Source organism: Saimiri boliviensis, chromosome 4 (genome assembly GCF_048565385.1).
Source record: "Saimiri boliviensis isolate mSaiBol1 chromosome 4, mSaiBol1.pri, whole genome shotgun sequence".
Lineage (NCBI taxonomy): Eukaryota > Metazoa > Chordata > Mammalia > Primates > Cebidae > Saimiri > Saimiri boliviensis.
The window spans coordinates 130,691,330-130,702,468 of NC_133452.1; the positions used below are offsets into that span (position 1 = coordinate 130,691,330).

An 11,139-nucleotide genomic window follows, 5' to 3' on the forward strand; every position below is an offset into this window, starting at 1 on the left:
TCTCCGGATTTGCAACCGTGTCCCCTCCATCTCCTTTACTCCTAAACACTCACACACTCACTCTTGCAAACAGTTCTCTTGTCAAGAGAGAAATAAATGTTCTTGCAATGCTCAAACTTGTGAACACATCACTGACCAGCACAGAACTGGCTCACAGTAGGGACTCAATCAAAGTGTCTTACATGCAGCTGGATCAAACCTTTCAAGTACTTTAAAACAATCCTTTTAAATAAGGAAATTCTGTTTCTGAAGAGGACCTTCATACAGCATCTCTGACCAGCAACTGATGATGCTGTTGAACTCAGATGCTGATTGGTTCTGCCACAAGAGATTATCCAATCCAGGAGCAAGGAAATCAGTAACTTCCTCCCTATAATTTGGAACGTGGGTGGAGGGGGGTCAGAGTTCTCCCTGAGTGAGACTTGTCTGCTTCTCTGGCCCTGGTCCTGTCCTGTTGTCCAGCATGGTGTATCTGAGGCTCCCTGGAGGCTTCTGCATAGCTGCGCTGACAGTGTCACTGATGGTGTTGAGCGCCCCCCTGGCTTTGGCTGGCGACACCCGATGTAAGTGCAGATTGTGGGTGCTGACCTACTATGGGGTGGGGAAAATAGGGAGTTTTGTTAACATTATGCCCAGGCCATGTCCCTTAACAACTTGTGATGTTTTCTTCAGAGATTGCCCATCTTTATCATTGGATCCCAAATTATTTCCACCACCAAAGGAGCTTGGCTACTGGCCCTCTCCATGAGACTTGTGTAAGGGGCCACAATACAGGTCATTTCTTCTCAAATTTCCACCAAGAAAACCTTTGCATCACATTTTCTCGGGGTCTTTAGAGGATTTAGAAATAAGGATGCTAAAATAAATTCCCCATAGAGCACTGCCATTTATTATGTTGACTTATGTCACACAAAAGGAGGTTTTTTTTCATTATAATTTTGTGGTAGTCAAGGAAATTCAAGGGGTCTGTCCTAGATAATCCTGTGTTACATCCTCCACAGGACCTTTGGTGTTGACCCCTCTTCCTCATATGTGAGGATGTACCCAGGGGCTTCCTGATTATCTCCTTTCTTTTCTTTCTGAACTCCAATGTTCATAAATCCTGTATCCCAGTAGGTGTGTATAGGTTCTCTGACAAAAGTGACACTTAGCGCATTTACTTTCTTATGGGGAAACATCCCTGGGGCTGAAGCTGAGATCTTTAGTACTTGGAGTCACCCTACAGATAAAGAGCATTTATGAGGTATTCTTTGGTGCCTAAAGAACTTAAGGCATCCTCTGAAAATCTGGCCCACGTTAGTTTTTGATGAATCTTTTTTAAGCTTTCTATACTAGTTTCTCCTCCATCTCCTACATGCTCTAACAGGTCATGACAAGAAGAGACTCAACTAACATAGGATAAATTATATGAAATTCTATTTTTGTAAGTCATAAATGGTCAAATATCAGAGATTTCATAATGTGTGGGGTTATAGAGAGAATGGGGACATTGTTCACATCTCATAGGGCTGAAGGTCAATGAGCAAGTACTGGGAACTCATTGTCTTACTGGGGTCTTGTTCTAAATTTTATAGGTTCAGCTGTCATGCCCTCAGCTTTCCTTAATTAGTCATGTCTGCTTCACTCTTCCTCCAGTTTCTCTCCATTTCCCCCCCAGATATGTTGCCATCATTTCCAGAAATCTCTTAAGTTTGCACAGCATTAGCATTATGAGATCCACTGAAAGAGATAATTTTTTTTTCTTTTTTTTTTTTTAAGACAAGGTCTGGCTCTATCACCCAGGTTGTAGTGCAGTTGTGTGATCTCGGCTCACTGCAACCTCTGCCTTTAAGGCTCAAGCGATCCTTCCTCCTCAGCCTCCAGAGTAGCAAAGACTACAGGCAGGCAAACACACCTAGCCCCAGCTCATTTTTGTAATTTTGGTAAACACCAGATTTTGCCATGTTACCCAGGCTGGCCTTAAGCTCCTGGACTCAAGCAATCCTCCTGCCTTGGACTCCCAACGTGCTACGATTATATGTGTGACCCACCGTACCCAAGCAAAAAGAGATGAATCTTAATCACAAAATTTTAGACTGGCACAATGGCTCACAGCTGTAATACCAGCACTTTAGGAGGCTGAGACAAGCAGATCATGAGGTCAAGAGATCGAGACCATCATGGCTAACATGATGAAACCTTGTCTCTACTAAAAATCACAAAAATTAGCTGGGCATGGTGGCCTGTGCCTGTAATCCCAGCTACTCAGGAGACTGAGGCAGGAGAATCACTTGAACCCAGGAGAGAGATGTTGCAGTGAGCCAAGATTGCACCACTACACTACAGCCTGGCAACACAGTGAGACACTGTCTCAAAAAAAAATTCTTTTTTCTTAAATCACTGTTTCTCTATCTGTGAATTCTACCAAATAGAAAGAAGAGAAAGGAGAAATTTGCCTGTATTCTCACAGGGAAGAGAAGGGGTAGAGTTTGACATTAAAATGAAAGGGTGCTGGAGCTTCAGGCCCTTCTCGCTGTCCAGGATCCCCACAGTGATTGGTTCCCAGAACCCTGGTTTATTCATGCAAATCACACTTATTTTTCTCAGCAGCAACTATTAACTAAGCTCCCCTCTAGGTTCAAATCATTCTATTTGATTAAGACAGAGAGGTTGGGAGGCTGAGGCGGATGAATCACGAAGGCAAAAGATCGAGACCATCCTGGTCAACGTGGTGAAACCCCATCTCTACTAAAAATACAAAAATTAGCTGGGCATGGTGGCACACACCTGTAGTTCCAGCTACTTGGGAGGCTGAGGCAGGAGAATTGCTTGAACCCAAGAGGCTGAGGTTGCCCTGAGCCAACATTGGGCCATTGCACCCCAGCCTGAATAACAAGAGCAAAACTCCGTTTAAAAAAAAAAAAAAAGACAGAGAGGGTCCCTACTCTCAAGGAAGTTACGCGACAGTACAGGAGACAGACAATAACCCACTACACATTTAACAAACATGAAAATGTTAGAGAAAATACATCACATTTGTGAAAAAGAGAGAAATGGATTCACCCAACTTTAGTTCATATGTTTAGGGAGCTCTACCTGAGCTCATTTTCATTTTCATTCATGTTGCATTTAGCATTTTAAAAGTTCTATATGTCTATCACAGCATATGTCGAAGAACACAAGGAAGTATTAAGTCGTTCCTTTTTCTAAGGTTTCACTAGCAAGTGGGGCTGGGGTTGCCACATAAAATACAGGTTCCTAGTTAAATCTGAATTTAAGATATGCAACCATAATTTAATGGCAATCCAGATATAACAGGCATCCTCTGATTTTATTTGCCAAATTTGTCAACCCGATGTGACACATGAGCATGGATTAGAGGGCTAACCATGGAAGACATAGTGACAGCAACTTCACACGAGTTTATATTTTAACTTTCTCTCTGTAAAGGAAGTGCTTAGATAATTTAAGAATAAAAAGATAGACATTGTTTGATCCAGGGTGCACTCTTCTCTGCCATCATATCTAAAGGGCAAAGGGAACTTTGTGAAGAAGGTCTTACTCGAAGTCTGGGGACCTGCTCATTTTTTTGTAAACTGTGTGAGAATGTCATTTTCTTGGTTTCTCCCGTTCTGAGGGGACTTGACTACAAAAGGAGAGTTCTACCTCCGGCCAAGGCTGGTAATTTGAATCCTACTAATGTTGTTAGGAGTGGGAGACTGAAATAAATGAGTTAGTTGGGGAATTAAGAATCAAATAGCTGTACTTGTGATTCATTACTACAGATAATTAGTGGACCAGATTTTTTTCAGACGGTCACACCCATGGTTCCTACCCAGGCATAGTTCACCACCCTTCCCCTCCCTCCCATCACCCTTGGGGAATGTGTGGCAATGTTTGGAACAATTTTTTGGTGTCACAACAGGTGTTTCGTCTGATATTTAATGAGTAGAAGCCAGGGGCGCTGCTATAGAACCGGCTGTGTTCACAACAGCCTCCGTCACCAACAAAGAATTATCTGTTCCAAAATGTCAACAGTTCTGAGGCTGAGCGCACTGGTTCACACTGGGCTCTTCCTGAAAATTCTAGACTCACATCTTCTATACACTCACCGCCCCCATTCAGTTCTTGATGGTTTATTTTTGCTTGTTTCATTACAAAAAACTAGACAGTTGCATAAATTCAACCACTTTCCTGTTGGATCCGTTTATCAGGGCAAGTTCAATACCTTCATATTTATTTTTCCCCTTATGCAGTATTTTTCACCATTTTCATGAGTTGTTGGGCATCACTGTCTCTATTAACTTTTCACAACTTGTCCCCTTCTCAGTCACAAACAGCGATGCTGTTGCAATTACTTTTCGCTAAGATGCCTCAGATTTCCGTCGTGATTCCACATTTGATATTACTCACAGTGTAAGGCTCCTTGTTTGGCACAAGGTGGTCACTAAGGAAGTGCTCACAGGGTGAACGCGGTGGGTCTGTTGAAGGAACGGGTGAAGCCTGTGGGATGAGGGAAGGGGCGGAGAGTGTGTCTGGGCGGAGGCTCCCAGGGGGCGGCGGCGCGGGCTGCGGGGCGGGGCGGATCCTCCTCCAGCTCCTGCTCGGAGGTCTCCGGAACAGGCTGGAGGCAGGAGGGGGCCAAAGACTTGGGATCAGAGGCGGTTTTCCCTCCCGGTCCCCAGCCCCCGTCCGCCTCAGGAAGACGGAGGATGAGCCCCTGGGCTGCGGGGCCGGCGTTGCGGGTGGGGCCGGTCAGGGTTCCCAGAGCCCGCACCCCGCCCAGGGAGCCCCGATGGCGGCGTCGCTGTCGGTGTCTGTCCCCGAGGCCGCCCCCGTGACCGGATCGTTCGTGTCCCCACAGCTCGTTTCTTGGAGCAGGCTAAGTCTGAGTGTCATCACCTCGACGGGACGCAGCGGGTGCGGTACCTGCAGAGATACTTCTATAACCAGGAGGAGTACGCGCGCTTCGACAGCGACGTGGGGGAGTTCCGCGCGGTGACGGAGCTGGGGCGGCCTGACGCGGAGTACTGGAACCGCCAGGAGGACATCCTGGAGCAGAAGCGGGCCGAGGTGGACAGGTTCTGCAGACACAACTACCAGATTTTAGAGAGGTTCCTGGTGCCGCGGAGAGGTGAGCGCGCGGGGCGGGGCCTCCCTGTGAGCTGCCAGTCAGAGAGAGAGAGAGAGAGACAGAGACTGACAGACTGAGAGACTGAGAGAGAGAGACAGAGAGAGAGAGAGAGAGAGAGAGAGAGAGAGAGACAGAGACAGAGACAGAGAGAGACAGAGAGACAGAGAGAGACAGAGAGACAGAGAGATTGAGAGACTGATAGAGAAACTGAGAGAGACTGAGAGAGAAACTGAGACTGAGAGACACTGAGAGGGAGAAATAGAGACACTGAGAGAGACTGCGAGAGACAGAGAGAGCGGGCGGCATCTGTGAGCCCTTAGAATCCTCTCCATCCTGAGCAGGGAGCTCCGAGGGCACAGGTGTGTGTGTAGAGTGTGGATTTGTGTGTGAGGCTGTTGTGGGAGGGGAGGCAGGAGGGGGCTTCTTCCTGTCCTGGAGGCCTCTGTGGAGGTGACATGGGAGGTGGCTGCAGGGGCTGGAGAGGGAGGAGACCTGGATTGTCCCGGGTCCTTAGAGATGCAGGAAGGGAAATGTGAGGTGTGTGTGGCTGGGTGAGGGTTTAGGGGAGGAGAGCTGAGGGTGTGGGAGGTTTGGGATAGTGTGAGGAGGCCAGTTCCAGACTGTCCCTGCACACGCCCTTCATGCAGCCTCTGAAATCAAAGTGTGCGGTGTTTGTTTGCAAAAGCATCAGATTAATTTCTAGGGGAGCTGAGGAGACGACTGAGGCACCTCTGAAGCTTCTTTAGGTCTAAATTTTTTACTGTTGTTTTTTTGTTTGTTTGTTTCCTTAGTGTGTATATTTTTACGTAGTTGAAATGACTGTGAAACCAACTTGTTGAATAAAGTTTTAACACATTGTTACTGGCTTGGCGCAGTGGGTCAGCCTGTAATTCTATCGGTTTGGGAGGCCGAGGGTGGTGGATCACGAACTCAGAGATCGAGACCATTCTCGCCAACATGGTGAAATCCTGTCTCTACCAAAAATACAAAAATTAGCTGCGTGTAGTGTCGTGCCTGTGGTCCCTGCTACTCGGGAGACTGAGGCAAGAGAATGGCTCGAACCCACAAGGCAGAGATTGCAGTGAGCCAAGATTACGCCACTGCACTCCAGCCGCACTGACAAACTGGAAAAAAAAAAAGAAATAAACATTGTTACTATTTTATTATAATGCTAAAACTTTTCTAGTAATTCCATATTATTATTATTATTTGAAATTGAGTCTCACTCTGTCACCAGGCAGGAGTGCAGTGGCATAATCTTGGTTGACTGCAACCTCTGCCTCCCAGGTTCAAGGGATTCTCCTGCCTCAGCTTCATGAGTAGCTGGCACTGCAGGCACGCACCACCACGCCCAGCTAGATTAATATTTTTGCTAGAGAAAGAGTTTCGCCATATTGGCCAGGCTGTTCTCAAACTCCAGACCTCCTGATCTGCCTGCCTCGACCTCCTAAAGTGCAGGGATTACAGGCGTGAGCCACCGTGCCCAGCCTTATTCTAATAATTGTGACACAACTTGCCTCAGTTTACCTTTGGTGACCTTTATTTTAACACTCACCAAAATTGAAAATGTATGTTTCTGGCTAATTTTTAATTAATATTTGTGTAATCTGTAATTCTTTTGAATTATTTTGACCTATTGATTGCCCAGCTCTAATGACTCCTCTAAGAAATCCCTGTTGTATTTGGGAGGTAATGGACAATGATCTAATTGTCTGTTATCTCCAGGGCTTAGTATTTTTCTCAGTGATTTTCTGGGTTCTTTGTACTGTAAGACTAGTAACACTTTATTGATATTTGATTTAGCATTTTCTCCATTTTGTGGTTTGTATGGTGATTTTGAAAATTGTTTTCCATGTAAAGAATTTGAACATTTTTAGTTAATAAAACATATTGCAAAATTTGTATTAATGATTCACAATCCATCTTAAATTTACCTTTTTGTGGTATTGTCTCCAGGTTTCTGCTTCCTTCTTAAAAAAAAATTGTATTTATTGAAACTCTGCTAGTGTCAGGATTTTCCAAGGCATAAGCACCCCAAGTCATTATTCCAAGACCCTGCCTTGACCCAAATGTCATTCTGGAAAGAACAATCACTTTACAATGACAGGTCTATAATAGTTATGCTTGTTTTGCATGGAAGATGCATTGATCAGCTAAATGTAAATGTAAGAGCTTTCAAAAGTAAAACAACTTTCCTTCATCCTTCTCTCTGCTTTAGGATTCATGCTTTTCTAGGAACTTAAAGATTTGGAGAATCATTTCTGTCTGTCTCACCTTCCCAGGGGCAGAACCATTTCTGTGGTTTTCTAAGTAGTGAGTGCATTGCGGTAGGATTCCTAAACATTCATCCTTGGTTTCCTCATATACCTTACTCTGTACCTTTATCTATCCACATTGCTGTAAATCATATTTTTCTCTCCAAGTGTACAAGGATGATAAATAGGTGCCAAATGGAGCACCCAAGTGTAATGAGCCCTCTCACAGTGGAATGGAGTGAGAACCTTTCTTACCTAATAATTAAAGGCTATCTTCAGTCATTGTTTTATATATTGATGTGCATTAATCCCAGAAAACCCCAAGAGGTGAATTAGTATAATTATCCTCCATTATAGGTGAGAAAGTTGAGACACAGAAGAATTGAAAAACTCGTCCAGGATCAACCAGTAAAAAGCACACCTTGGATTTGAACCAGGCAACCTGGCTCAGAAATCAGTTTTAATTACCATCTGTGTTTTCAAACATTTGTAAACACTTTGATAGTGCATGCCAATTTGAAGCTATGAAGAAACAAACACCATTTTTCACAACATCTCTCGAATCTTGTTGGTCCCCCCTATAAAGATTAAACTCCAGGCTGATGTCACTGTAAGGCCACATGGCTGCTGTGCTGGAGGCCTGGTCAAGGCCAGAGCCTGGGTTTACAGAGAAGCAACAAACAGTCAAACAAGGAGACTCGCTCTGTCCTCCTGACTCAGTCCCTCTCCCTTTTGTTCTCCTAGTCCAACCTAAGGTGACCGTGTATCCTGCAAAGACCCAGCCCCTGCAGCACCACAACCTCCTGGTCTGCTCTGTGAGTGGGTTCTATCCAGGGAGCATTGAAGTCAGGTGGTTCCGGAACGGCCAGGAAGAGAAGGCTGGGGTGGTGTCCACAGGCCTGATCCAGAATGGAGACTGGACCTTCCAGACCCTGGTGATGCTGGAAACAGTTCCTCAGAGTGGAGAGGTTTACACCTGCCAAGTGGAGCACCCAAGCGTGACGAACCCTATCACAGTGCAATGGAGTGAGCAGCTTTCTGACTTCATGAATTTCTCACCCACCAAAAAGGGGACTTGCTAATCCCTGAGTGTCAGCTTTCTCCTCCCCCACATCAGATTTTCATTTGCTCCATGTTCCAATCTCCATCAGCCGAGGTCTTTGAGGGGAGCCCTGTAATAGTTTCTAGAAGCACCTGTAGCCCATGGGAAGCAGTCGTGCCCGCCAGGCAGAGAGGCTGTCCCTCTTTTAAACCTCCAAATGATGTCACAGACAGGGTCACCTTCTATCTCTGGGTTCCAGGCCCTGCTCTGAGACTCTGTTTCTGGTGCTGTTGCTGTGAGTTGTTTGCTGTGATCTGAGAAGAGGGCAACTGTAGGGGCCTTCCTGACATGAGGGGAGTCTGATCTCAGCTCTGCCTTTATGAGCTCTGTCACTCTAGAGAAAATACTTAACCTCACTGAGTCTCAGGCTTTCTGTTGATCAGGTGGTGAAGTCAGGCCTTACATCAAAGCTGTAATACTTGAATGGGTTTGACGCCTGAACCTTCTAACTGTTCAGTGTGATTTGAAAACATTTTTTCCTCCAGAAATGGCCAGTTATTTTAGTTCTTGCAGGGCAGCCTTCTTCCCCATGTTCAAAGCTCCGAATCTCAGGATCTGAATTAAAGACGTTCAATTCAGGGTAAAAGTCACTAAACCTGGCTTCCTCTCTCAGGAGCACAGTCTGAATCTGCACAGAGCAAGCTGCTGAGTGGAGTCGGGGGCTTTGTGCTGGGCCTGCTCTTCCTTGGCGCAGGGCTGTTCATCCACTTCAGGAATCAGAAAGGTGAGGAGCCTTTGGTAGCTGGCTGTCTCCATAGGCTTTTCTGGAGGAGGAAATATGGATTTGCTCAGGATAGTTCTCAGCATATGTGGGCCTGGATAAGTCTTTCTTTCCCCAAATGACTTCCAATGTCCTGCAAATCCAGAAATTGTCAGGGCATGGTCACTATGTGAAAGCATAATAGCTAGTGGCCTGCAGAGTAATGAGGAAGATTAACAAGCAGGGGTCCTTGGTTGGAGAACCTGGAATAAATTAAAGAAGGGCCACTACGTCTGCTGCAATTACAGTGGATCCTGTGACAGACACTTCACGCTTCGAGGGTCACATGGTCTGTTTCTGCTCCTCTCTGCCCTGGTTGGTGTGGGCTGTGGTGTTAGAAAAATCTCAGGTGGGAGATCTGGGGCTGGGACATTGTACTGGAGGACAGATTTGCTTCCATATCTTTGAAGTGTGTATCTTTTCCTCTTTTCCCCAGGACGCTCTGGACTTCAGCCAACAGGTAATACCTTTTATCCTCTTATTGAAACAGTCAGTTTCCCTAGAATGATGGTAGAGGTGATAAGGCTTGAGACACAAATCATAGAAAAGACTTTGGGATTCAAATTTGTAATCAGGCAATTTACACCAAAACTCCTTCTCTCCACTTAGAAAAGGCCTGTGCTCTGCCGTATTGGCTCAGGGAGACTCAGGAACTTGTTTTTCTTCTTCCTGCAGTGCTCTCATCTGAGCCCTTGAAAGAGGGGAAAAGAAGCTCTTAGTAGAGCCAGGTCTGAACAAAACACTTTCCCCTGTCTCTGCAGGACTCCTGAGCTGAAGGGAAGATGACCACATTCCAGGAAGAATCTTCTGCCCCAGCTTTGCAGGATGAAAAGCTTTCCCGCTTGGCTCTTATTCTTCCACAAGAGAGAGCTTTCTCAGGACCTGGTTGCTACTGGTTCAGCTATTCTGCAGAAATGTCCTTCCTTGTGGCTTCCTCAGCTCCTGCCCTTGGCCTGAAGTCCCAGCATTGAGGGCATTTCCTCATCTTCAACTTTTATGCTCCCCTTTACCTAACCCTTCATGCCTGCCATGCATCTGTACTCACCCTGTGCCACAAACACATTACATTATTAAATTTTTCTCAGACATGGACTCAAAAATTGTGCGGTCTATTTCACTCCAAGGAAAAAAAATATATAAAGAAAAGGAAAGGCCGGGCTCGGTGACTCAGGCCTGTAATCCCAGTGCTTTGGGAGGCCGCTGCAGCCAGAAATTGAGATCAGAATATTGAGACCATCTTGGCCAATATTTTGAAACCCTGTCTCTACTAAAAATACAAAAATTAGCTGGGCATGGTGGTGCGTCCCTGTAATTCAGCTACTCAGAAGGTTAAGGCAGGAGAATTGCTTCAACCAGGGAGTCAGACGTTGCACTGTGCCAAGATGGCCCAGCTGCACTCCAGGCTGGTTACAAAGCCAGACTCAGTCTCAAAAAACAAAAAAAGAAAGAATAAAGAAAAAGAGAAGATTATTTCCTAGTAGAATAATGGTTTTCATGCATATGTCATTAGTATGTGAGGTAATGCATATATTAAATAGCTTGATTTAGACATTGCATACTATAAGCATATATCAAAACTTCATACTGTACAACATGAAGATACTGTCCAGCTTTTACCTGTCAATTAAAAAAGTAAACCCAACGTTTTAAAAGGCAATGCATGAAAACTGAGAACAAACTGTAATAACTGAAACAAACTTGCCAACATGAGACGAGAAACCAGCCAGCAAGTCCATCAGAACTCTTTCTTAACCCCGTCCACAATATTGTGTATCTATAACTAAATTAGTACATAGTTTTTCATTCCAGAGCCTTCAGTAATACCGTCCTCTCAAAGGACTTGTATAGATTTCAGAGAAAGACAAATTTAGACGATGGAGGGTTATTCATTGGTTCTGAAAATCAGTTT

At 45.2% G+C, this 11,139-nt stretch overlaps 1 protein-coding gene across 1 annotated transcript; it reads left to right on the forward strand.

Annotated features, from left to right (window-relative positions):
• Positions 1-357: 357 nt before the first annotated feature.
• Positions 358-10,330, forward strand: LOC101052879 (HLA class II histocompatibility antigen, DRB1 beta chain-like). Its single transcript, XM_003926398.4, has 6 exons — positions 358-563; positions 4,844-5,113; positions 8,113-8,394; positions 9,084-9,194; positions 9,667-9,690; positions 9,992-10,330. The coding sequence occupies exons 1-6, from the start codon at positions 464-466 to the stop codon at positions 10,003-10,005; spliced, it is 801 nt and encodes a 266-aa protein (XP_003926447.2). The 5' UTR covers positions 358-463; the 3' UTR covers positions 10,006-10,330.
• Positions 10,331-11,139: the final 809 nt, after the last annotated feature.

Excerpts from the sequence above, each read along its gene's own strand:
- LOC101052879 (XM_003926398.4), top strand. The coding sequence starts at position 464 with ATGGTGTATCTGAGGCTCCCTGGAGGCTTCTGCATAGCTGCGCTGACA. Across the intron at positions 5,114-8,112 it reads GTTCCTGGTGCCGCGGAGAG|TCCAACCTAAGGTGACCGTG; the intron begins GTGAGCGCGCGG and ends TTGTTCTCCTAG. Across the intron at positions 8,395-9,083 it reads CCCTATCACAGTGCAATGGA|GAGCACAGTCTGAATCTGCA; the intron begins GTGAGCAGCTTT and ends TTCCTCTCTCAG.